Here is a 26857-nt window from a genome sequence, read left to right on the forward strand (position 1 = left end):
TATTGTGATTCAGGGTCTCCCTGAGATGCTCATTAAAGGAGACAAGTTTCAGCTTTCCTTCTCGGTCTGCCTAGCGGGAGATTCCCACGCTCATAAATAGCTTTAATAACTTTCTCCTGCCTTTTATGTTGTTGGGAGGCCCGTCGTCCGCCCGATAAAAAGGCAGGGGCACGGACAGGTCTCCAGCGTGAGACCTGTGTGCTTCGGGCCTCTCCATTTTCCCTGCACTGCCCTGCACCGCGGAGGCATGGCCAGCCGTCCCCACCGCATCCGCTCTGGCTATGGGGTCAGGAACTTCAGCTCCTGCTCTGCCGTCCTGCCTAAGCCGTCGGCCCACAGCTGCTCCAGTGCCATGGCCTACCGCGGGGGCAGTCCTGGGGGGCCCGGCTACAGGCGCCTCGGGGGCTTTGGCAGCCGGAGCCTGTGCGCAGTGGGGTCCCCGCGGATGGCGGTGAGCTGTGGATGGCCCCTGCGCAGCGGGGGCAGCTTTGGCTACCGTGTAGGGGGACTTTGTGGACCCAGCCCTCCCTGCATCACCAGCGTGTCGGTCAACGAGAGCCTCCTCACGCCCCTCAACCTGGAACTTGACCCGAATGCACAGTGCGTCAAGCACCAGGAGAAGGAGCAGATCAAGTGCCTGAACAACAAGTTTGCTGCCTTCATCGACAAGGTGGGTCTGTGGGCTGCTCCCTGGGGCTGTGGCACAGGAAGGGGCGAGGGACTTGGAACCCAATGACCAGCCGTCTTCACATTCTCTGAGTCCCAGGCCTGCAACCCATCAGCATGTGGCCTTGGGAGCATGACTGAATCGGGCTCTTGGTTTTCAAATGCTACCAGGAGAGTCAAATGCAACGATGAATGTGAAACCAGACAGAACGGGAAGTTTATTGAGGCGGCTTCCCTGCCCAGCAAGAGCTGCGTGTGTATCTGTGGTCCCATCTTCGGGATCTCAGCCATCACCCCGTGAGGGGGTGGGGTGGGGCGGGATGTCTGCTTAGGTTTGTGTGGAGGTGCCGCCCTCCCCAGGGTGAAAGGATCCAGGATGAGGAGGGGCCAGAAGCTCCTTTCCTGCTCCTTCTAGTAGGAAGGCTGTGAGTTCCCGGGATTTCTGCCCCAGGCGCTTTTCCCCACCCAACGTTACACAGATTAAACACAGAGAGTTGAGAAACTTAAGGGGGCAGCCCCTGGAGGGGCTGTTGAATTGCACTCTTCAGATGCTGGGGTCTCTGAGCCCGCCTTCTGGTTGGACGCATAGCTCTGGTGTCCTCTAACCCAGTGGCACCCCCTCGGCGAGCCTCTCTGGGGGAGGACAGCCCCTGAAGTCCAGGAGAGGAAAGGGTCCCCTTCTAGGGCTGAGTGCTGTGCACATCTACACCAAGGGTCTTTGTAAGTGGACACACACAAGAGTGACGGTGCATGGAGGCCTTGCTCTCTGATAAGAGCCACCGTCAGAAATAGGCATCTCTGCACGCGAAGGTGCTGTCCATTATTCTTTTTCTTTTTTAATGTTCCTTTATTTTTGAGAGAGCGCCAGCAGGGGAGGGGCAGAGAGAGAAGGGGACAGAGAATCTGAAGCGGGCCCTGCGCTGTCAGCAGTGCCCCGGCGCAGGGCTCGAACTCACGAACCACGCGATCATGACCTGAGCTGGAGTTAGATGCTCAACCGACTGAGCCACCGGGCGCCCCTGGACACCTACCTACTCTTCACATGCTGCTGGCTCGTCTCTTCCGCCAGCACATCGTGTGGGTCATTCATTATGCAAGGACACCCACCAAGGGTGGTGGGATGAGGTTGAAATCCAGCCCATGCTCGGCTCACCGGGCTGTATGCCCTGGAAGGAGGCTGTGTCTGCCTGGAGTGGCCCCTTTGCCTAATTTGCTTGAAAGCACAGTAAGGTCCCCGAACATGCAAGGACCTTTGTACGTAGCCTTTTGGACAGCACGCAGGTATGCAGTCTCTGTGTGAGCAGTCAGTTCCGGTCCGAGATCCAGATTCTTGCCTGAAATTATTCAGTTATTAAACGTCGGCAACAAATCAGATTTCTATGACACGGTTTGCAGGCCAAGTAAAACGTGCCTGCAGGGCAGAAAGAGCCTGGGGCCTGCCAGGGGACATTGCTGATGCATTTCCACTGCCTCGGTTTACAATGAGGCTCCGGGAGAGTGGGGCACAGGGGCCCGGTTGGTGGCAGAGTCAGGCAGGGGAAGGTGTCCGCATTCCCCGTCCAGGGTCCCTGGGATGGGCTCTCCTGCCCCAGGATCAGAGTGAGGGAGAGTCGTGGTGGGTGCGTTTTTAAATCACTGGCATAAAAATGCCCACAAACTTAGTGGCTTAAAACAATACAAGTTTCTTATCTCATGAGGTCAAAACCAAGGTGTCGGCATAGCTGCATTTCTCTCTGGAGGCCCTAGGGGAGACCTGTTTTCAGGGACATGCACGCTTTTGGCAGAATTGCGTTCTGTGTGATGGTAGGACTGAGGTCCCTGTTCCCTTGCTGGCTGGCTGGCTGGAGCTCCTTCTCAGTTTCTGGAGACCACTGGTATTCCTTGACTCAGGCTCCTTCTCCCTCTACCTCCAAAGCCGGTGATCGTGGCCAAGGCTGCCTCAGGTTTTAAGTCTCTCCTCTGCCTCTTCCTTCTGTGCACCTCTCCACTCTTCTGCCTTCTTCTTCCACTTTATTTAAAAGCTTTTAAAAAATGTTTATTATTTATTTTTTTGAGAGAGGGAGACAGAGCGCAAGCAGGAGAGGGCAGACAGAGAGGGAGATACAGAATCCGAAGCAGGCTCCGGGCTCTGAGCTGTCAGCAGAGAGCCTGGCACGGGGCTCGAACTCACAAACCGCAAGATTATGACCCAAGTGGAAGTCGGATGCTCCACTGACTGAGCCACCCAGGCGCCCCCTTCCTCTCCCACTTTAAAAGGCCCATTATGACACCTTGGGGCCACCTGGATAATTCCAGATCTCCTGCTCTTCAGCACCATAACCTACATTCCACCTGCAGGGTCCCTTTTGCCACATAACATAACAGATTCACAGGTTCCAGGGATTAGGACGTGAACATCTTTGAGGAGCCATTTTTGGCCCACCACACACGGTCGAGAGTGTTTTTGCAAGATCAGATGTTGTTTCATTCTGTGCAGAATAAATACCACAAATAAATAGTGTGCTCTAGTGGGAGAGGGGGATAGGGTGAGGGAACATTCCTGGGGGAACAGCCGTGACCTGCACTTTCAGACTTTGCCAAATGATTTGGCCTTTGGGGGAAGGTCACAGCCTGCTGCGGGTCAGAGATCATCCCCAAGGGCAGAGAGGGCTCAGGGCTCCCCCTGAGTCTCTTTCCTCCACCCTGGGCGGCAGGTGCGCTTCCTGGAGCAGCAGAACAAGCTTCTGGAGACCAAGTGGCAGTTCTACCAGAACCGCAAGTGCTGCGAGAGCAACCTGGAGCCCCTGTTCGAGGGCTACATCGAGACGCTGAGGCGGGAGGCCGAGTGCGTGGAGGCCGACAGCGGGAGGCTGGCCTCGGAGCTCAACCACGTGCAGGAGGTGCTGGAGGGCTACAAGAAGAAGTGAGTGCGGCCGGGCTGGGGGTGGTTATGGGTGTGGGGCAGGTCTTGGCTGGGTCCACACCACTCTACCAGAGGTGGGGATGGCTGAAGGTCAGGGCCAGCCCAGGCTACCTCTCTGATGGTTCTGTTTTCTCAGCCTGCTCTATCTGGTCTCAGCTCCCAGCTCTTGTAGCCCCATCCTGGGAAATGGGGAGAGAGATGGGGAGAAGAGGTACTCCCAGCCTGGGAGGGTAGGACACACATCCAGGGCACACAGTGGCCTAGAGACACAGAGAGAGGAACAACAACAGAATGGGAAGAGAGAGGTCAACAGACTGGAGGAAAGAACTTGGGAACAGTCAGCACTAGGATGTGGGGAGAGGAAAGGTGCCTGGGGGGTTATCTCCAAGATGATCCGGCCAATGCCATTCAAGATAGCCAATAAGCTTGGAGAAGTCATTTATTCACTCTGTGGATAAATCACCAGGCTCTTGTTCTGCAAGGCTCTGTGATTCAAAGGCCCGCGTCAATCTTCCCTTGTAACCTGACTTGTTTAGGTTGGCCATTGCCTAGTTTAAACTCACCAGGTCACTGACACCTTGCTCCTCTTTCCCTGTTGATAGGGATGGAGAGAAAGGTGATCCTGACATCATCTGTCCTGATCATTCTAATTGGAAGTAACTGGAATTCGGATCTTGGGAGATCGGGTGTTACCATCCAGATGGACCCAGCAATGGGTTTACACTTTCCTTGGGGGGATGCAAATGCAGACACAATTCTGTTTGCTGGTGTCAAGGCCTGTCTCCCAGTCTGGTGGGGGGGGTGTGAGGGTCAGTAATTACATAGCCCAGAGTTTATAGCAGCCCAAATTACTCTGTCATTAAAAAGTCGTGAAAATCATGCTATGAGGACTCTGGTCATCCCTGTGGGCTGGGCAGGGCTGCTGCAGGAATGACCTCATGGGCAGGCACAAGAGAATGTGCCAGGTAGTGCAGGAGGGCTGTGGAAATGCCCCCCCCCCTCCGCAGTCAGGGCATAATGGGGTGCTTCCAGGATTTCAAGTCCTTGAGTATTGGGGGAAGGAAAGAGAACATCACAGGGATGGTTTCATGGAGCTTTACGTTTTGTACAATTTTCGGGTTGAAAGACACCCCCTGTCCCCTGGAGCATCTCTCTTTCACTCATCCCACAAATATTTCCAGCATGCCTTATTGCACATCAGGCAATGTAGCCCAAGATGCAGAGAGATTAAATGGCTTGCCTGACGTTTTTCAGAAACTTCAGTCCAAGCTTGGACCAGAAACCAGAGGCTTGAACTTCATGTCCAGTGTCCTTTTGGTGGGTTCTTCGTGACTGCAAAATAGAAGTCCACAGAGGCCAAGCCTCTTTCCCCAAGGCACACAGCAAGTCAAGGGCAGAACCAAGGAGTCTTGAACAGCTAGGGCTTGGTTGGCCCACCCAAAGCCCTCATCCCCAAGGGCCTCTCCATCTGTGCTCTCTCTCCTCAGGTATGAAGAAGAAGTGGCCCTCAAGACCACGGCTGAGAATGAGTTTGTGGTGCTGAAGAAGGTGAGTGAGTCCTCCCATATGGGGAAGAGTGAAATCTTAGATGCTGGACCTCTGAGACTAGCAACTTGCCAACTTTGTGGCAGTCCAGTCGTGGTGGCCAGGCACTCGACTCCCCTGACCAATGGGGGCCACTTGGTTGGCAATGCCCGTATGAGAGGGAGACTGATTAAGTGACCACTGTGGCTAATCAGCCAGACAGCAGCTCGGTGAGACCTCGGGCCCGAGAGTCAGCTACTTGGATGCTGCCCAGCCTGGGTGCCAAGGACGGCCTGTGGGTGGGGCGCACTCATGGCTCTGTGGCCACCACGTGACATGCTCCATGGGCCAATCTAGCTTAGTAGTAGCAGCCTGGCATTTTGGGCTGTGATATTAGGCTACTCGCTTCAGGAAGGTCTCTAATTCTGGAGGAAAGAGAAAAAATCTGTCGAGGTCAGACTTCTCTCTACTCCCTATTTGAGGTGGCCCCATGGATGTTTCTGTGATAGGAGAAGAGTGGGACAGAACATGGCCTCAGGGCCCCCTATAGAGGGCAAAGGTCCAGGGGCCCTGAGTGACCCTTGTTCCACCCTTTCCCATGTGTGTCCACCAGGACATAGACTGTGCCTACCTGCGCAAGGCTGACCTGGAGGCAAATGTGGAGGCGCTAAGGGAGGAGATGGGCTTCCTACAGGCCCTCTATGAGGAGGTGAGTCTCTCCCCTTCTCCAGAAGAGCAAGCGAGGGAGGAGAGGGCAGAGGGTTTTTTGAGTTGTGGGTTGTCTTGGTCCTTTGGCTTTAGAAAGTATTGTCCATCCCTAACTCTTTTAGGACCTAAACATCCTTTCCTTCTGTGATCAGAGGAGATTTTTCTCTTGCTTAGGCCTCCTTTCAAAATGGAAATGGGTGATTCCCTTCCTTTAAAATTATTTGTGGGGCACCTGGGTGGCTCAGTCCGTTGAGCATCCTCTTGATTTTGGCTCAGGTCACGATGTCATGGTTGTGGGATCGAGTACCACGTCAGGCTCTGCACTGGGTGTGGAGCCTGCTTGGGATTCTCTCTCTCCCTCTGCCCCTACCTCATTTGCACACTTTTCTCTCTTTCTCTCTCCCCCCCCCCAAAAAAAAACCCACACAGATGATTTGAAGGACTGTGATTCATTGCCTATCTACACAGCACAGCATGAAGTGGAGATATGACAATATAGGTGTGGGTATATAGGTGTAATAATATCTTATTAATTCAGGTAGTATGAAAAGTTCATTAGAAAACCCAGGACTCTAAATCTGTCCATTGTCTGGTTGATTAGATTTATGCAGATAGCTAGAGCTGCACTTCTGGAATTCTCCAATTTTATTTCCTAAAGCTTCAGGTGGGGATGGTTTTTTACCTACAGCAATGGGAATCAGAGGGGGATTTGGAGCTGAGGGCACTGGTTGCTGTCTCCTACAGGAAATCTACCTCCTTCAGTCACAAATCTCTGACACCTCGGTGGTCGTCAAAATGGACAACAGCCGGGAGCTCAACATGGACTCAGTGGTGGCCGAGATCAAGGCTCAGTATGACGACATCGCCAGCCGCAGCCGGGCCGAGGCGGAGTCCTGGTACCAAACCAAGGTGAACTGGAGGGCCGAGCTGCCCTTTGGGCAGGGAAGATAGCCAGAACCTGAAGTTTCTCTGGGAAATGCACCCATGCATTCGGAGGGGCTCCATCACAGGCCCAAGCAGAGCAGGGGTAGGAGACAGGACCACTGTAGAACAGCAGGCTGGCTCTTCATAGTGACGACCCAGCACCCCTCCAGCAATGTCACAGCCATTGGCTGGTCCTGAATGTTTGTCTCCCAACCCACAGTGCGAGGAGATGAAGGCCACGGTGAGCCAGCAGGGCGAGAACCTCCGCAGAACCAAGGATGAGCTCAATGAGCTGAACCGCATGATCCAGAGGCTGACGGCAGAGGTGGAGAATGCCAAGCAGCAGGTCAGGGGGCGCTGAGACCTCGCTCTGTGCACCTGCTGTTTCTGATCTGTTCTCCCGCTGCTTCTGATCTGCTCTCCTGCTGCTTCTGATCTGCTCTCCTGCTGCTGTCTTTGGAGAGGCTTATATTTTAACCACCTGCATCTGAAGGACGGACAACCACTGTTTGCACAGAGCTTTGTGGGGGAGGGTTGGTCTGTCTACCTTCTCTGAATTCTGCTCCTATTTCCCTTCATATCCCTCCAAGGTTTCTTTCCTTTAAACATACCTTAGGCAATGCGGTCTAGTGCAGGTTGTGTTCTGCTGGTTCTCCCCCCGCCTCTCCAGATGGATTTGAGGTGCACAGACCTGACCTGGTCCCACGCCACTCTGTTCACAGTGCACGCTAGCACCGTCTGTGCATCTCTGTAATTGAACATGGCTTGTCCCTCATTCCATTCCCCACAACCTCTCTGAGTCTCAATTTCTTCATCTGCTTAATGGGAAATAACTGTGCCTGTTCTGACACGCTCAGAGTAACTGGAAGCAGATAGGCAACATCTGTGAAAGTGCCTTGTAAACCAACAAGGGTAAACAAGTGTAAGATACTATTACTAATTATTATCAGTCCTGTTCCAGCACTAGCATTTCCTCCCTCTAATGGCTCACTGGGGACTTGAGTTTTACAATAAAATTAAGAGGCACATACATGGAGGAAGAAAGCTCCAAAGGGCCATTATTTTCCTGCCTAGTTAATTTGCAACTGGACCATTTGGAATAGAGGTGAAATAGGTTGATGGAGGCCATTGGGGACCCACTAGGTCCCCTTCTCAAGCTTCTCCCCTTCTCCCCTCCCTGACAGCGGTGCAAGCTGGAGGGTGCCGTGGCTGAGGCAGAGCAGCAGGGCGAGGCAGCCCTCGGTGATGCCAAATGCAAGCTGGCGGGGCTGGAGGCCGCCCTTCAGAAGGCCAAGCAGGACATGGCCTGTCTGCTCAAGGAGTACCAGGAGGTGATGAACTCCAAGCTGGGCCTGGACGTGGAGATCGCCACTTACAGAAAGCTGCTGGAGGGCGAGGAGAGCCGGTGAGGACAGGGCTTAGGGTCTCTTCACATCCCCACTCAGGGCTGGAGGACTGCCTCGACAGACTATCATCCTCCAGGCAGAGAGTGTTCAAACTGGGAAAGACTCCAGAAAGACTCTAGAAATCAAGAAGTCTAACCATTTTCCCATTTTCAGATGGGGAAACCGAGGCCTAAAGAGGGGAAGGAACTTGTTCAAGGTGACAGCTAGGTAGTGGCTATGCTAAAATTACCGTCTCCGGTGATCTTTTCCCTCCCACACTGCCCCTCCCAATGCAACTAAGCTCATTCCAAGGCAACTACTTTACCCTGTTGACTGGAAAGGGGTTTCTGCAATCACATCACAGTGGATTGTAAAAGCTGGAATCATTCAGAAGACTTGCTAAAGGCCATTTGACTTGGCGTGTACAGACAAGGAACCCTATAGTCTCGTGTTCAGGAGCAGCAAATAGAAATGACCAGCACAGGGTCCTTGCTTAGTAGGGAAAGGCAAGGGCAGCATAAATCGGGCTCTGCTGACAGTTTGAGCCAAGAACTGGGGCAAGTGAAGTCAGCAAGGGAAGGAGCAGTGTGGATTTATACCTGGGGTAGTGACGAGCATTTGCATGGAGGTAGCCACATCGTTACTGCCTCCTAGCTGGGTCCCATCACGGGGGAGCAAGCTAGACTGGGGGGCGGGGAGGACAGTTGCATAGAAAGGTTAAGATCACAGGTTGTGAGCCATCTAGACCACCTGGATTCACATCCCAGCTCTACCACTTACTAGCTCTGAACCTCTGGGCCTCAGCATCCCGATCTGTACAACAGATAATCATAAAACCCAGCACTTTATGCTGTTGCAAGGATTAAATGAGTTAGTGTGAATGGAAATCACCAGTAGGGGCAGGTTACGGTCGGAACAAGAATCTCTCTATCCAGGGTAGCCAGGCAGGGCTGTACCACGGAGAGGCTCCTTACTGACCAGGTTAGCATTAGAAACCTGACATGTGTCGCCCCCTAGGCAGCTGGCCATGCTGCTGGATTTGTGTCACGCTTGACCAAAGCAGGTAAACTCTTCTGTCCGTTTCCTCGGGACTCCGGGTGAAGCCACCAGATTGATCTCCTACTTTTACACTTAAGCCCCTGGCCCACTCATCAGCATTCAGTAAGGCACTCGGCATTTGCACTGTGAAACTTACTTTCATCATCATCATCATCATCATCATCACTGGTGTATTAAGAACTCAATTCTATAACGCATGAGGCACTGTCTCCAACACATGAGATTTTACAAGATGGTTGGGTGTATGGAGCTTTGCATATTGTGGCCACTGACCTTTTGACAGATCTTCCCTTCTTGGCATTTAACAAGTGTAATTGGATTACCCAAGTAACCCTCGCTGCAGAAAACACAGAAAATGAGAAAACAAAGCAGCCGTAATCACTCAACTTGGTGACAGCTGCTGCTAGCATTGTGGCGCAACAGGCGCCATGATGGGCATTGGCTAGAATCTTCTGGAAGGGCACAGTTCCAAGGCTGTGGCAGGGTCAGATTCACATGGTGGGAGAGTGAGCCCAAAGCATAGATCCTTACTGAAAAGCTGTAGTATGTTGAAGTGCTCAGTCGGGCAGAAGGAATCAGACTGGAGATTTACTGGAGGAGATGGTTTGAAGCTGGGGGATAAAAAAAAAGAGGGTGATGTAGAAGAGAAAGTACAGGTGGGCATGAGGGAGGAGGGACCCACGGCAGTGATATAAATGTCTCATCATCAATGAGATGTTCATAATGTTAGTAGCAAACACAGTGGATTTACTGTGTGCCAGGCTCTACCTGTAGGCACTTTGCAATGTAGAGCTTGCAACAGTGCTGGAAGGCGGGTATTATCATCCCATTTCATAAATGAGGAAACTGAGGTACAGAAAGGCTAGGTGATTTGTCCAAGGTCACCCAGCTAGTGATCTGGCTCAGCCAGATTTGCGCCCAGGACGCCAGGCTCTTGACCACCATTCCCTCCTGACCCCTCTGCATGTATCAAGTCAGATAGATATCCGGGGTAGCATTTAAGCTCGTGGGATAAAAAAAAAATGGCTCAATTAGCATACTAGGCAAGCTCTTTCCCACCTGAAGGTGTCCCAGTTAGGCAGTGGCTGTTCCCATCACCTCTTTGGCCATGCTGGAACTTCCAGCCAGGGGACAAGGTGGATAACCCCACTGCACCCCACATGTACCTTCCGGTACACCACATTTCCATGGCCGAGAAGCAAACAAGGCATATAAAGTGGCCTTTGGGTCCTGCAACCTAACATTCCCCTGTCCTTTTGGGGTCCCTGGGAGCAGTGGCGACACTGATGCTCTCTGTGGTAGGTGGGCAACACGTCCCCTCCCCTCAGCCCTGCTCTCTTCGCTCAGGATGGACCAGGACAGACCTGCTGCAAGAACAGAGGAACCCCATTCTAAATGTTCACTCTCTCTCTCTCTCTCCTGCAGCTTGTGTGAAGGCGTGGGCTCCGTCAATATCTGTAAGTTGTGTGTGTGTGTGGGCATCGTTCTTTTGGGTGTTAATATTGGGTTGCATCTAATCGGTGACTGAATCTCTGTCTGTGGGGCACCGGGCAGGGGAGATGTGAGCTGAGGTCTCTGGGATCTGGACAAATGGATGGTCCAAAATATGTGGTCCCTACGTGGAGCCATCTGGAATATCCGTGAAGCATAAGTGAATGACTGGGGGAAGTTCTGCCCGCTGACTGGTTCTGCAAAAATAGCTCAAGTCTTTCAGTTACACACAGGATACTCTTCAAGTGGCACAATATTTTAATAGGAAGAAACATTTTTGATGTTTATTCTGACCGTTTGGGCCCACTGCAGGCAACTCTTTACCTTGAATAATCCAATGTGTACACAGTCCCTAGGCTAGGTATCTATCTGTTCTCATTTTTCCAGCAACCATGTTTCCAGATGATTCCTTCACTATGACCCATCAGTTTTTGCCCAAAGATTGTATAAACACATCTCAACATTAGTCTAGTTCAAGCAGAGTTAGGTGTCCAATTTGCTAACCACACTCCTTCAAGAAGCAGATGGCAATGGCTTTGGATTTGCCGGTAGGTCTAAAGATTCATGATGCTGATCCCTCAGAAACATGAAAGTCAATCATTGGTGGCAAAAGGTTTTGGGTCATGTCGTGTTGGGGATGGAGGAGAATTCTGACCCAGTGTCTCCTCCCGCAGGTGTGAGCCGTTCCCAGGGTGGCGTGATCTGCGGTGACCTCAGTGCCACTGTCCCTCGTGGACCAGGGGTTGTGGCTTCCAGCAGTGGTGCCCTCTGCTCCCCCTCTGTAGTGGGGGCCTGCTCCGGTGTGAGATCCGTGCGGTTTGCATAGTGGGCAGGGTACTCCGGCGGGTGCCCCCCTCTGATAGGGGCAGGGGTGGGGAGCAGGAGGGGAAAATCATTTCTCTCCCAGACCCCCATGCCTGTTTAGTAATTTCCCCTGGCTGGAACCCAGACTGTCTCTCCAGTTTTCTTCCTATTGCCATTATGATTTACTCTTTGTGTGCAAACCCTGGGTGTTAACATTACTGCCACCTCTGTTAATTCCCCCTTCCCTGTGGTCCAGGAAAGGCATGTAAAGGCTTTTTGATATAAGATGCTCAGTCGCTTTCTTCCCCAGCTAATTTCAGGTTAGCAAACATTTTACTAAGTCTGCTTACTAAGTACTGGCCGTGCGCCAGGCCCTCTGGGCAGGGAGCCAGGTAGGAGAATGGCGATGGGTAGGTGCACCTGTGCTTTGCCCCCGGATGAGGGGCGGGGCATGTGACCTCAGCACTGAGGGAGCAAAGGGGAAGTGGACTAGGGGTCCGGGAGGCCCCTCACACTCTGAGAGATTGTGTGTTCCCAGAGAGACCCCCAGCTATTTGTACATCAGGATGGAAAGATTGACTGAAGCTAACAGCTGAGGTGTTTATGGTTGGCAGTTTGGATATTTTTTTTCCCTTTTTTGTATTTGGTTGATTCCTGTTATGTCTCCTTCTTTCTTTGTGTGTGCGTGATTAAATATCGATGGCAACAAGTTTTCTCCTAGCAAACAAATTAATGCCTGCCTCCTTTGTGGTTTTCCCAGCCCCCTTCAAAGCCTTGACCTTTTCAACGCTTCTGCAAATGTGGTCCACAGACCACCACATACATCAGGGTCGCCGGGATGGGGGTGAGGGGTGGAGGGGACTTCTTAAATAAGCAGATCCTGGGCTCCATCCAGAACTCTTGAATCTGAAGTTCTAGGGATGAGCCCAGGAATATGAATTTAAACAAGCTCCCAGGTGATTTCTGTAGGAACTAAAGTTGAGAACCATTGGTTTGTGTGCGCAGACAGAAGAGGGTCAGATAATTCTGACCGAGGAGCTGACTTCCTCTCTGATTCTCACAGGATCAGAGTCATCTCTTTGCATTTCTCCTTTGACTTTGCCAAAAGGTCGGAGCCAATCTGAGTCACCCAGGCCTGGGTGGGGTGGAGGGAAAGCTAGAAGAGGGGAGGAGACAGGAACCTTTATCCACAGGCACCTGCTAAGTGGCACACAGCGTATGTATTTCATTCATGGGTCATGTATATCATTTGATAGATAAGGAGGTTAAGGCCCAAAGAAGTGAAGCAACTTTACTAAGGTCACACAGCTAGTCCAGCATTCAAACTGAGGTTCAGGGAATGTCAAAGTTCATATTCATATTGCAATATTCCACTGTCTTACCCCCAGTTGTTCCTTTAGACTAAGCGTCTTGGCTTATCGCAACATTCCTGGAGGAGGCATTCTAACTGATCCTACTTGCTAGTCAGACCCTTCAGAAATAAGACACGAAGATGACTTAAAGGAACCCCTTGGAACCGTCTGTAGGAACAACTCTCATAGTCTGCTCTCCAAGAATCTTGGACAGATCTTATTATGGGGCAGTTAATAACAGGCTAATTATGTGGGGACCCAGAAATAAAATCCAGACCTCTGGTTAGAGGACATTTTCCCTGACCGCCTGAACGGGGCAACTGATTGGGGAACTCTGTCTCTGGCCTCTTCCTGAACTGACAGTCCCCAACAAGTCCCACCTGGGGAAGTCTGTTTGGAGTCCCTTCTGATGCAAGCGATGTCCCCCTGATGACGTGGAGAGAGGGGTTTCTGATGGACAAGTTTCTTTCATTTGATTTATAGGAAGAATTCTACTTCTTCCACTTTATTTTATTTGGGATTAAAAAAAAAGATTTAAAATTTTTTTTTTTCAACGTTTATTTATTTTTGGGACAGAGAGAGACAGAGCATGAACGGGGAAGGGGCAGAGATAGAGGGAGACACAGAATCAGAAACAGGCTCCAGGCTCTGAGCCATCAGCCCAGAGCCTGACGCGGGGCTCCAACTCCCGGACCTCGAGATCGTGACCTGGCTGAAGTCGGACGCCTAACCGACTGCGCCACCCAGGCGCCCCTAAAAAAAAAAGATTTAAATACAGCCTGACGGGGCAGAAGATATTTTGCCATAAGAATATACACTTGATCTTAAGACTTAGAAAAACCTTGGAGCAGTTCTCTGGGCAATGCAGTCCTTCTAATGCCTTCAGAGTCTGTCCTCTGGGACACGCGTGGGCCCCGGAGAGGACCAAGATCTTTCTTAGTACATATATATGCTCCCCTAGCCTCTGCCTCCTGGCCTTGGAGCGTCCCGCAGGGGCTGCCCCCTGGCACACCACGGTCTGGGGCCCACAAAGTTTGAGTGGAGGTAAAATCAGGTTCAAAGGGCCACTCGATCTGTTCTGAGGAGGAAAAGGAGTCCCAAGTGGCAGAACAGGGGGTGGGAGCGGGGGTCTGCCTTTCCTTTCTGGTGGTGGTGGTGGAGGCCTGTGTACACATTTTCGTGTCTCTGGTGTTTTCTCCATTAAAAAAAAATTTTTTTTAATGTTTACTTATTTTTGAGAGAGAGACAGAGTGTGAGTGGGGGAGGGGCAGAGAGAGCCGGAGACACAGAATCCGAAGCAGGCTCCAGGCTCTGAGCTGCCAGCACAGAGCTCAAGGTGGGGCTTGAACCCATGAACCGCGAGATCATGATCTGAGCCAAAGTTGGACCCTTAACCGACAGAGCCACCCAGATGCCCCTGTTTTCTCTGTTTTTAATGCGAAAGCTCATTCTTCTGAGTGCTGCCTCTATCCCGCTCCATCCCCTGGCTTGCCACCTCCCATCTCTCACCGCCCCCATCCAACAGCGACAAGAGAGGAAGAGTGGGCCTGTTGGGGGACCCTTTGGTTTTTGAACAAAGTGGGAGTGGGCAGGGATCTCCAGGGGGCCCAAAGGGGGTGTGGTGAGGGTTTGAGGAAGGGCAGCAAAGTGGTGTGAGGCACTTGTGAACTCAGCCTCTCCCCAGTGCAAGTCTCCCGACCCCAAGAGAGCAGAACCTCGTTAGATGTCCTCACTGCTCTAGTTTACAACGAACAAAACTCTCAATACAGTGTCTTCTAAGAGTCCACGTTCCCAGAGTGTGGCAGTGGCATGCAGATGCGGACAGGGGGTAATTCCCAGATGGCCATTTCCAGTGTCCATTACAAAGACTGATACACTTAGCCATTTCCTTGATCACGTGGTGAATTTACATATCTCACTGTGCGTCCGTTCAGGTGAATGATAGCACTCATCTGTATTTCCTGGGATCCCAAAGACCGAAAGCAGGGAAGTTGGAGATACTGGGCTGGTGGAAGGAACTGACCTGGGAGTGAGTGTTGTGAGGCTGGTGCAAGGGGAGGGTGTTTGAGACTGGGCAGAGGAGAGCGTGTGGCCTCAGAGAGCAAAGGAGAAACGCCAAAGCCCAAACTGACTTGACTTTTTTGGAAAGGACTATAATCCATACTTCCATCTTCCTTTGGAGACTCTTGCATTTTGGGGGGGGGGCATTGACTATTTGAATAAGAGTAGAATACAAACAGAAGGTCTGATTTTGGAGTTTCGAGGGGAAAGGAGCCCAGGAAAGAACTCTGGAATCACCTACATGGGCCAACTTTATTGTTTGGGCCACTCCCTCTGGAATTTACCTGATCTCTTGATTTCAGACCACTTGACTTCTCCTTAAAAAAAATTTTTGGGGGGGTGCCTGGGTAGCTCAGTCAGTTAAGCATCTGTCTTTGGCTCAGGTCATGATCTCAGGGTTCATGGGTTCAAGTCCCGCATCGGGCTCTTCACTGACAGTGCGGAGCCTGCTTCTGATCCTGTCTCCTTCTCTCTGTGCCCCTCCCACCTTCTCTCTCTCTCTCTCTCTCTCTCTCTCAAAAATAAAATAAACATTTAAAAGAGTTTCTTAATTTTTTTTCTAATAAAACTTTAATCCTTTGATTATATCCTTTGCTTTGTTCTTTTATCAGGATAGGGCTATGGGAGCCACAGAATCCTTTGAACTAGAGGAGTTTGCTCGGCATTTTTGCTGTTGGCTGCAAGGGAAGGCTGGGGTGGGGAGGGGAGGTTTCATTCTTATAAGCACCGGCAGCTCTGGCTGGCTGAGTCAGTTGACTGGTCTTTGCACACAAAGCACAGAAACTTATTAAAAAGCTTGTTAATATCTCCTAGTTTCTGGCTGTTTGACTTTTTCAGTGCATAATGTCCTATTTTGGGGCTAATCGGATTTGGCACCTTGGTTATGCTTGGCCCAGACCTATGGTAACATCAACGTGTTTTCCCCAAGCACAGACTCACTCGGATAACCCAGAACCACAGGAGCTAACAGGATCAGAGAGGGCTCATCGCACAGACCCCTGGGGCTGATGCAAAAAGCATGGGGGCCACTTCCTGCCCGATGTCTCACTGAGACACGGCGGAGTTCACACTCAGGTTTTGATTTTCGGTCCCTGAGTTTTAACCTTTCCTGTGGATGAATGATGTGCCCTACATTGAACGTTGCCCTGTTGTGGTTATGAGCATGCCCTTGAGGCCCAGGGAGGTGAGTGCAAGGAGGGAGGCCAGTGGGAAACTTGGAGGAAGCCTGCCCAGTGTCAGCAGGCAAACTTCAAACGGCAGCAGCCTGAGCACTCAGAAGGGGCCGGCTGCCTGCTCAGTGCATCTGCAACCCTTTGGGTCTGAAGTGAGCATTCGTCAGAGCACACAGAGCCTCAACTTCTCCTCCCAGGGAAAGACTGGGGGATGGAGGAGCAGAGGGACTGGCAGATGGGTATGGTGATAGCCAATCTGTTTTCCTAATGGCGACATGGAAGTGAGTCCACATGGCTTCTGCTCTACCAGCTGCCTGAGTTCATCCAACCATCCCTGGCCTGACATATCCTGGAGCCCCATCCTGGGACTTAGTTGGGGGTCAGTGCTAGGAGGAGATCCTTCCTGCCCTCAAGGAACTTTTGATCCAGTCTCCAGATACATGCAGTGACCTCCCTGGCCCTGAGCCACAAAGTCAGAACCAGACATCCTCGGAGTGGGAGACGGTGTGGGGCAGGGGTAGGAGGGTGGTGTGTGGGGGATGGAGGGTAGAAAGGGCGAGAGCAGAGAGCACTGGGCAAAGGGAGGAGAGGTGTGGGATGGCCTCTGTGTCCAGGCAGGATGGTCAGGGGTGGCTTAGAGGGTGGGCTTGTCTCTGTGGGATGGAGCTGGCATCTGGGAAGATTAGCACTCGGAAGGGCCAGGTTGCCCAGGGCTGAGGAGCAGGTGTGGAAAGAGGAGAAAGAGGGAGCCTGCGCTTAGCATAAGGATCACAAATGCATGCTGGGAAGTGGTCTGAACCAGGTGGGGGGAGGTGAGAACAATGAATTTGGGGTGGGATTCTGGCTGCTGGGGGCCTGGTGGGTGGGAGCAGAGAGCAAAAGGCCAAGGGGAGAGCTGGAGCTGTGGTCCAGGCCTGACTGGACTGAGGAAGAATGAGCTGGAATCAGGCTGTGGAAGCGGAGGAGAAGAGGCAAAATCACTGGAGGGCTAGGGAAACGTTGCTCTGGGGCTGGAAAGGATTGGCCCCCTGGAGACTGGGCTGTCTCACGGGTGGGGGTGGGGCGGAGTCACTGTCATTCGCAAGACTACATATCCTTGCATGGAAGCAGCATTTATTGAAACACAGGCTGAGACAACCCAGAAGGCAAGGCACCCACAGACAGTCGTAACAAGAGGGAGACTCAGGAAGTGGCCTCACCTTCTCTATCCCACCGGCTCTGCATTGTACAGACCCCCTCCTGCACCAGCAGGGGGAGATCTGGAACAACCTTGGAGTTTTCTTTGAAATGTATACAGGTGCAATGAATAGCAAGACCTGTCCCAAGTCAAAAAGATTTCCCCTCTGTAATGGGCCCCTCAACCAGGAGGTCCCCTGAGGAGTTTGGCTGGGACAGGTTAACCCGAAGAAGGCAGTCAGTTAGAGAGACAAGCAAGACTCAAAGGGACATAACCCTTGGGGCAAGTGCTTCCCGCAGACCTCCCTGCCAGGAGGGGGTAGCTGCTGGGAGGGAGAACTTGGTCTCAGATTCTCAGGTTGTGGGACACTTGGCTGGATGTTTGGCTCACTCCTTGTCTCAGGGGAAGGTCAAGCTCCCATGAAGTCCAGCCACCCTGGGTGATTGGTAGTGTCCCATAGAGGTCGGAGAATAATACGGGTGGTTTGGCCCCGGGGTATTTTGGAATCAGATTGGAGGTATGGGAAGGGCTGGGAATGACTCTCTAACTGAAGGCCGGAGGAGAACCAGGAAACAACTCCCTAAAACGAGCAGGTGGCAGAGCGCGGCCGAGGGTCTTTCCCTCTGTAGGAACATGTGGAAGATTCCGGAAGCAAGCACACGATTTCCATTCACACACCATCCCGCGCTCCGGGGAAGAGAACGCAGGCGGCCGGGGACTCTATGCAAAGCGGACAGACCGGCTGCTCCCGCAGCTGAAGCTGGCGGAGCGGGGCTGGCAGGGGGCACAGGAGTCGGGCGCCATCACCGTGATGCTGCCTCCGGTGGCCACGGGGCCAGAGGCAATATGGCGCCCCGGGGTGGTGCTGCATGTGAGGCCCCCGCAGGAGACTCCGCCACGGGAGCTGCTGACGCCTGTGGGGACAGAGGGGACACAGAGAGTGAGTGGCCTGCCCTGACCTCACCAACGAAGGGACTTCCGCATAGCAGGAGCTTCCTCCTCCAGAAAGAAGTTTACTGGTTAATGACTGAGGTCCGGCTCCTCTCAGCATCTCAGTCCTTCTAGGGGGCTGTGGCAGGGAGGAAGCAAGGACCCCCCATCCAGAGGGGCAAAGCTGCCTGGCCCTATTTCCATGGCCTGCAGTTCACATCGCCACCAGTTGAGGGCGCTCAATACGTCCATCCCTAACTCCGGAGGAGCTCCCTAGTGAGGAGCCCGCGGAAGAGACAACCCCCTCCCTGTCGGGAAAGCATTCCAGGTTCAGCTTTGCCCGTTCACAAAGCCATTTTTTTAGAGGATGTTCAAGCAGATACTTACAGACATTCACGGAGCCCACACCTTCACACAGCCTGTAGGGAAAGAAAACTCGGTGAGTTCTGAACACGGAGCTGGAGTCCTTGAGGCAGGGACAGAGAAGGCCCTCCTGTGTCCGGATCCTGCCCCCCGAGAGGCAGGGAGGGCTCCCCACAGTCTGCGTTTCGCAATCACCTTCTCTCTCTAACCGTTCTCTGAGCACAGAGACAAGGCCTTCTGATTTCCAGCAGAGGTGGGCGCCATGATGAACTCTGCCGGCTGCCGCCAGTCTGAACGACCCCGCACCCTTAGTACTGGTCAGGCTCACAGGAAGGAGAGTCCAGTTAGATGCAGCAGTGTGTGTGGAAGGGCTTTGTGCCAGTGAAGAGCTAGTACATACGGAGTGCATTGTCCTTATGGTGCCCGAGCCCCGTGTAGGAAGCTTCTGGAAAAACTGGGTTTGAGAGGCACGTGACTTGGCCACACGTCCTGCCTCTTGCACTTATTACCTGTGGCCACGAGGAAGTCACTGCACGCTGAGCCTTATTTCCTCGTCTTTGGATGTGAAAAGTGACACCTACCTCATTGGATTGTGAAGATTACAAGGGGCACTTAGCACAGGCCGACGCATAGTAAGTGTCTGATAAATTATGACTATTCTCAAAGCTTGAGCTGTCCTAGCAGTGGGTAGAGATGTAGCTCACACTTGGGCTGAGGGAAGCCCCCTCCCAGGGGACCAGGGCCTCCTATGGGCCAGATCCGCCTTAGCCCTACCTGTGCTCCTCGCCCTCCAGCAGCCGCCTGTAGGTGGCGATCTCGATGTCCAGGCCCAGCTTGGAGTTCATCACCTCCTGGTACTCCTTGAGCAGGCAGGCCATGTCCTGCTTGGCCTTCTGCAGGGCGGCCTCCAGCTCGGCCAGCTTGCAGCGGGCGTCGCTCAGGGCCGCCTCGCCCTGCTGCTCTGCCTCGGCCACGGCGGCCTCCAGCTTGGCCCGCTATGAGGAAGGAGATGTGAGGGCAAGGATGAGACAGAGAAGGTGCAGCTCGGCTCACCTGGACTGAGGGAGCGGGGGCAAGGAGAGCAGGGTCCAGAGAGAAGTTAGGCTAACTACGTACGACCAGGTATTTAATGAGACCTTGGACATGAGGAAGGAGATGGGAGCTTTCACCTTCTCTCCCTGGTGGTGGTTGCTGAGTGACCAAGGGGAGGGGGGGTGACATCAGTGATATGGCTTCTCCCGCTTCAAGTGCCGTGTGATTTGGTTGGGTCCCTGCTTCCTCACAGGCATGCTGTGAGGCCTCATTTGGGCCAGGCTTTTGCCCTCCTGGGGGCAAGGTGCCTGGTGCTGCAGTCTGCCTGTGCAGACTGTGATCTACACCCCCTCACACACACCCCTCCCCCAACCCTCTCATACCATACCTGACACTTGGCATTCTCGATCTCAGCCGTCAGCCTCTGGATCATGCGGTTCAGCTCGTTCATCTCCTCTTTGGTGCGGCGCAGGGTCTCCCCGTGCCGGATCACCGTGGCCTTCATCTCCTCGCACTGGGGGGAAGCAGAGGTGCTCCTGAGGCTCAGGATGGAGGTTCCCACCCATTCAGACACCACAGATGGTTGGGAGGTTGTACAGTGCTCAGCCTGTGCAACTATACATGGCAGCCCTGTTCTGCCATCCAAACTGAGAGATGTCTGTCCTCTTACCATCCCTACAAATCAAAATCCCCAGACAACAGAGGCCTTCTTTAATATATATCTGACAACCTGCCCACTGTCACGTCCAGAAGGCAGGTGTCCTGTGCCCCTCACCTTGCTGCGGTACCAGGACTCGGCCTCAGCCCGGCTGCGGCTGGCGATGTCGTCGTACTGAGCCTTGATCTCGGCCACAACGCAGTCCATGTTCAGGTCCCGGCTGTTGTCCATCTTGACGATGACCGAGGTGTCTGAGATGTGGGCATGGAGAACCTGGAGCTCCTAGGGGCCAACAGTCAATGCGTTTGGGTCTGGTGCTTGGTCTGGGCCATGGGCTCCACCCCTAGGGGCAGTGTCCACTCTCTGGAGGGGGCACTGGTCATGCATGTTACATGACTCCTGCTCCACGTGCTTCCCTTTCCCCCCTTCATTCACATACAGGTACGTCATAAAACAAGAAAGCTGGGAGGGGCCCCAAAGAGGAGCTGGGGACAGCCCCTGACTTAACAAATGGGAAAACTGAAGCCCAGCATGTGGAAAAGACCTGACTCAAAGTCACCCAGCTGGGTAGCTGGGGTTTGAATGCCGAGACCAGTGATCTGTCCATTCATTAAGACCCCCTCTCTAACTGGAGACCCACCCTGACCACCGCCACCCTCACATATGTACTTTCATATCCATGTACAGACTGACACGCCCCCAGACCAGCACACGGGCACACACTGCAACAACAACTCCACAGACGTGGGGAAGCCCAAGCACGCACACACTCTCCTTGGCCCTGAAACACGCGTGCCAGGCTCTCCCTGGGTACATACATACCCGTGTCTGTCACAGCCGTGCAACATGGCTCTCTCAGATGTGTGTGCATGTTTTCTCGTGCGTACATCACCCACATCGGGAAAACACGTGCACACGGTGCACTGTCTTCCCTCTTTCTCAGGTCCCCCACCTCCCCTCTACCTGCCCTGGCTGGTCGGTAGGGGCCCCCTTACCTCATCGTAGAGGCGCTTCAGGAAGCTAGACTCCTCCACCAACGCCTCCACATTGGCCTCCAGGTCTGATTTCCGCAGGTAGGCGCAGTCCACGTCCTGGTGGTGGAGGGAAAGGGAGGGCGTGTGTGTGTGGGAGGCCTCTGCAGTCAGTGTGGTGACTGTGCCCCGACGGAGGCTGGCCAGATGGGTCCCCCTCCCTCCCTGCCCTATGATCAGCCCCCTCACCTTCTTCAGAACCACGAACTCGTTCTCTGCCGTGGCTCTCAGAGCCACCTCCTCTTCATACCTGGGTTTGGGAGGGTAGAGAGGGGTCACAGCTGAGGGGTTGGGGCTTGGATACTGTCCCAGCTTCCAGGCAAGCTCTTCCAGGGCTCAAAAGGGATTGTCCCTGTGAACGTTATCTTGTCCTCTCCATGGTCTAGTTTGTGCATTATTTCACTTGGGCTAACCCTTGTCCCAGCCTGGCTCAATCCATCCCAGTCCTGCTGTGTCTGGGATGAGATCAGGGAATGCGTACTCTGCTCCCTCTGTGAATCCTAGAGCCAAAGAGAGCCAGTGCCCTGGGCAGTGAGAACACAGAGCGAACATCATAACGCCAGCTGGGCCGGGTAGGAGCACAAAAAACTGTAGAACTCCATTGGGTTTCTTCTCCTCAATCCCCGTGAAAGCAGCTCTAAGCTCCACAGGGCCTCCAAGGTGTAGAGTGGGGCCCAAGAATCGGAAGAAACCCAGGCCCCGCCCCAGACAGTCCCTTCCTCGGGTTCCAGGCAGCCCCTGCTGCTAGACAGGCAGGATTCTTAAGCTGCTTCAACAAGGTGGAGGATGGAGGCTTCCTACTCTCCCTGTGTTCCCCCAGCCCGGCCGCACTCACTTCTTCTTGTAGCCCTCCAGCACCTCCTGCACGTGGTTGAGCTCCGAGGCCAGCCTCCCGCTGTCGGCCTCCACGCACTCAGCCTCCCGCCTCAGCGTCTCGATGTAGCCATTGAACAGGGGCTCCATGTTGCTCTCACAGCAGCGCTGGTTCTGGTAGAACTGCCACTTGGTCTCCAGAAGCTTGTTCTGCTGCTCCAGGAAGCGCACCTGCCGCCCAGGGTGTGAGGATGGGACTCAGGGGGAACCCAGGAGGTGCCTGGTGCCCTGGCGATCTTTCTGCCCTTGGTCCTCACTGAATAGCCAGGGCCAGCCAAGGGCCAAGCATGGGGTTGAGTCTCTGTGACTCAAGGGGACCTGCTCCCGGCCTCCAGGAGGCACTGTGGGTGTGGGGGAAAGCGCCCTGGGGCTTGAGGCCAGAGGTCTGGTTCAAGTCCAGGTCTGCCACTTTAAGTGGGCAGGTCGTCTAACCTTTTGGGGCTTTGTTTTCTCATTTCTAAACCAGAGATGATAATAGTGCCTCCCTTAGAGTTGTAAAGACTGAACAAGTTAATACATGCAAAGTGCTTAGAACATTTTTGACACATGGTAAATGCTCAACTAATTTAACCATGACTATAATGAGCAGTTCCTCATTTATTAATTTATGCAACACTTACTGAAAGTTTAGTGTGTGGTGCTAGGGCCCATGCTAAGATACACACACACACACACACGCACATACCTGTCTATATCTACAGTCGACCTGGAACAATGCAGGGGTTAGGGGCACTGACACCTCCCCTCCCCGCCCCCACACAGTTGAAAATTTGCATATAACTTTTAACTCCCCTAAAACTTAACTACTATTAGCCTCCTGTTTGACGGGAAGCCTTACTGCTAACGGAAATAGTCGAGTAACCTGTATTTTGTTTCTGTATTAAATATTGTATTCTTCCGACAAAGTAAGCTAGAGAAAACACGTTACTAAGAAAATCACAAGGAAGAGAAAATACATTTACAGCACTGCACTGTATTTATCAGAAAAAATCTTCTCTTATAAGTGGATCTATTCAGTTGCGACCCGTGCTGTTCAAGAGTCAACTGTGTATGTATCTCTATCGGTCTCTACCTACCCATCTATCAATTACATTCCATTCTCACAACCCTTCGGGGGGGGGGCAGATATTATAACCCTTCTAGTACAGATGGGGGACACTGGGATGCCTAGCTCATTGCCCCACAAAGGTAAGTGAGAGTCGGGGTCTGCTGTCTCTGGAGTCTTCTTTGCCTCCCCCACCATAGTATGCCTAAGCAGCTCCTCTAAACTGTCTCAGCTTCAATTTGATATTTAAAAAAAAAATGAAGGGGCGTCTGCGTGGCTCAGTTGCTTAAGCGTCCGACTCTTGGTTTCAACTCAGGTCATGATCTCATGGTTTGTGGGCTCGAGCCCCACGTTGGGCTGTGTGCTGACAGTGCGGAGCCTGCTTGGGATTCTCTCTCTTTCCCTCTCTCTATGTCCCTCCCCCGCCTGAGCATGCTCTCTCTCTCAAAATAAACAAACATTAAGCAAAATGGAGATAATAACACCTACCCCACTGGGTCATTCTGAGGATGAACTAAACTCACTAAGATCCCCTGACTCCAACCCCAGAGCTGGGTCCCATCTATTCTGCCAGAGTGAGGTCACATGGACAGAGGGGCCAGCACAAAGGGAGGGGCATGGGTGGCTTTCTTGGGAGGCAGCCTCATGGCATCTGTGGGGTTCCTCCCACCAGCCTGGGTGCCCCTCTTCCACATTCCCAGCCCTCCATCCATGAAGGCGGCTGTGCCAACCTTGGCTGGTTAAGTGTCACACCCCCTTGTCCACTATCGTCCTGGGAGAATAATGCTAACAGCGAATGTTCATTGAGCACCTACTACGTGCCAGCGTTTTTCAAGCACGAACCCATCAATGCTCACAACAAGCACGTGAGGCTGGTTCTGTTATCCAGACAAGTCACAAGCCCGAGGTCTCACGCTGCTGAGGGGCAGAGCAAAGATAGGGAGGTGGCGTGGCTGTGAGCCGTGCCCCCGCCCCCACTTCCCCGGAGCTGCCTGGCGGGAAGCCATATGCCTTTTGCTCTTTAACTCTCCCCCTTTTCTCCCACTCTCGCAGCAGCCAGTGCCCAATCCAGTTTTGGGGGGCACCTCTGATATTCCTGTGTTGTCTTGTCTCCAGAAGCACACGCACACTTTAGATCATAGACTCCGTTTCTGGACCACACCGGGCCCTCGGTTGCACTTTGTTGGAATTAAGAGACAGAAACTGATCCTTTGCCTATGTTGGCCTGAAATTCTCTCCCTCTGTCTCAAACCTGGCTCCATGCTGTCTCCCCAACACACGGGGACCTTCCCAAGGGGCGGGCAGGCCAGGGCCTTCTCTGGATCATCATCCCAGGCCTCACTGACCTTGTCGATGAAGGCAGCGAACCGGTTGTTGAGACACTTGATCTGCTCCTTCTCCTCATGCTTCACGCACTGCGCATTGGGGTCGATCTCCAGGTTGAGGGGCGTGAGGAGGCTCTCGTTGACCGACACGGTGGTGATGCAGGGCGGGCTGGGCCCGCACACGCCGCCAGAGCGGTAGCCGAAGCTGCGTCCGCAGGAGCCGGCGCGGAAGCCACCCACGGCCATGCGGGGCCCGCAGGAGCCCAGGTTGGAGAGGCTGCGGCTGCCGAAGCCCGTCAGCCCCCGGTAGCAGGACACCCCTCGGTAGGGTGCCGCACTGATGCAGCAGCGGTTGCCAGTTTTGGGGGCCACAGCCGAGCAGGAGCTGAAGGTCCTGGTGACCCCACATCCTGGGCTGATCCGGTAGGAGCGGCAGGACATCGTGCGGGTCTGAGCAGAGGCTGAGTGCCGCGGGAATGAGCGAAGTCTTTGGTGCGCTGCTTAGGATCCTCTGGCCTCTCTGATCCTCCCTGGTCCTTTTATTGGTGGGGAGAGCTGGGGTTGGCTGCATAAAAGGAGTGAAAAGCCATTTTATGTTGTTTATTGGCTTGGGGAGTTTGCCAGCAACTCCCCAAAGACTCATCTTAAAGGTGAGCTCAGCGGCGACTCGGGGCCTCCGTAAAAGTATTGAAGATGTTATTAGGGACACTGTGTTTGCACTTTTCATCTTCAAAGCTCGTTTACGTACATTAAGTAATTAATTTTCTCTCAGTCTCAGATGGCCCCAACCCACACTTGGAGACGGATTTGAACTCCATAACTGTCTGAGGTGGCTGGCGTTGGGGTCGAGGCCATGGCCGCTGTCTCAAGTGGGGGAGGTCTAGGGCCCCAGTTGGGGCGAGATCCCGTGAACGCATTACCTCTGTCCTTCCGGGCTCCACGCAGGACATGTTCTCAAGTAAATCACAGTGATGGATCGGGCAAGTCGAACCCACCCAGGCGTGATTGCCTGGAAGGTGGTTCAGATCCGTGGGACCGTTTTGACCATGCTCCCTGCAGGACAGAGTGCTAGAGCACATGGTCTCTTAGAACCTTCTGGATTCCAGCCCAGAGGCTCTGTTTCAGAGCCTTCACTTCTCACCCAGCAATTTGCAAACCACTCAACTCTCAGTGGCCACAATAATGGCCACTTGCGGATAATGGGGAAACTTTCCTCTTAGCCACTTTCTCCCAAGGGACGGCAAGGAGGGAAGAAGCCAGTCCTGGGATAACCTGGCTTCTGCGAACTTGCTTTGGGCACCTTCTCTTGGCTCTTTAAGAAGAAACGGATTCTCTGAGTCTCTCTTCCTGCCAAGACTACCAGCCAGAGGAGGGGCGCATCTTGTCACTGTCATCCCTAGAGAAACCTTTAGAGATGGGGGCAGGGAAGAGGCTTTTTTCTGTTCAGAGGACATCGTGATTTCTGGCTCCCAGGGGCTGTGGGAGCCTAGCTCCTCCTAACGTCCCTGCTTTCCTGTTTATCCTGGAGCCACTTATTAGGATAATGATTGCTATTCTTTTAAGGTTCATTGAGCACAAAGCTGAGGGATGTGGTCTTTGCCCCCAGGGAGGCCAGCTGGGCACCCAAGGTGTTAGGAGCTTCTAGAAGAAGGGAAGAAGGGCAGAGGAATTTCCTTGGAGGGGTGACAACCCCTCCGGGGAGCCTCCCAGAGCCAATCATTGCCACTGCCTGCATCCTCCCTCAGGTGCCTGAAGGTCTGTCCTGGGCCTGCTCTCATCTCCACAGATGCCCCCCCCCCCCCCCCCCACCGCAAGTCTTTACCCAGGACCAGGCTGATTGCCCTTTATCTCCACACCCCCCATGTGTTCTTTCAGGAGGGCAGAGAGACTTTGGGCAGCTGGTGGGGAGGAGCAGGCAGCCTTACCGGCTGGCCCCAAAGGATCTTCAGATTTGCTTCCCATTGGGAATGCCCCTACCACACCCCTGCACCCAGCAGAGAGTGGGTGTACTTCCTGCCCCACCCATGGTCTTCACCTCCTCTGCACATTTATGACTTCTTTACCCTTTCAAGGCTGCTTTTAATGTTTCCTTTAACCTGATTTCACTAGTATAAAAATTGGAGGTGGAGTCTGGGGGCGGAGAGAGGAGTTCAGGGGCTGATTCCCACCCCTTAGTGGGGGTGCTGCTGTCCTGGGTCCAGGGATGTATTCTGGCACCTTGGACAGTAAGCTCCTGACTGCCTGTTGTGTAGACCTGGATCTGGTGTGTAGGCCAAAAAGGATTTGGGCCCTTTGAACATGGTGGGGGGCCAGGGGGAGGGACGATGGGCAGGTGTGGGAGGTGGAAGGTGGGTGGACTTTCTGCTCAGCCAGCT

The 26857-nt window shown here is 53.3% G+C and overlaps 2 protein-coding genes across 3 annotated transcripts; one reads left to right on the forward strand and one right to left on the reverse strand.

Annotated features, from left to right (window-relative positions):
• The first annotated feature begins 247 nt into the window (after window positions 1-247).
• On the forward strand, window positions 248-11485 carry LOC125170141 (keratin, type II cuticular Hb5-like). Its single transcript, XM_047866379.1, has 9 exons — window positions 248-670; window positions 3360-3568; window positions 5056-5116; window positions 5706-5801; window positions 6545-6709; window positions 6945-7070; window positions 7909-8129; window positions 10594-10625; window positions 11334-11485. Exons 1-9 carry the CDS (start codon window positions 248-250, stop codon window positions 11483-11485), a joined length of 1485 nt encoding a protein of 494 aa, XP_047722335.1.
• A 6460-nt stretch (window positions 11486-17945) lies between these two features.
• LOC125170117 (keratin, type II cuticular Hb5) lies at window positions 17946-24923 on the reverse strand. Of its 2 annotated transcripts, none has more exons than XM_047866324.1 (9): window positions 24504-24923; window positions 22075-22283; window positions 21429-21489; window positions 21204-21299; window positions 20326-20490; window positions 19939-20064; window positions 19293-19513; window positions 18543-18574; window positions 17946-18139 (listed from the first exon to the last, which is right to left on the reverse strand). In XM_047866324.1, exons 1-9 carry the CDS (start codon window positions 24921-24923, stop codon window positions 17946-17948), a joined length of 1524 nt encoding a protein of 507 aa, XP_047722280.1. The 2 variants fall into 2 exon arrangements, with proteins under 2 accessions (XP_047722280.1, XP_047722281.1); XM_047866325.1 differs by having other exon boundaries at window positions 17946-18132; window positions 18539-18574.
• Between the last annotated feature and the right edge of the window lie 1934 nt (window positions 24924-26857).

The sequence above is a fragment of the Prionailurus viverrinus genome, chromosome B4 (assembly GCF_022837055.1).
Source record: "Prionailurus viverrinus isolate Anna chromosome B4, UM_Priviv_1.0, whole genome shotgun sequence".
NCBI lineage: Eukaryota > Metazoa > Chordata > Mammalia > Carnivora > Felidae > Prionailurus > Prionailurus viverrinus.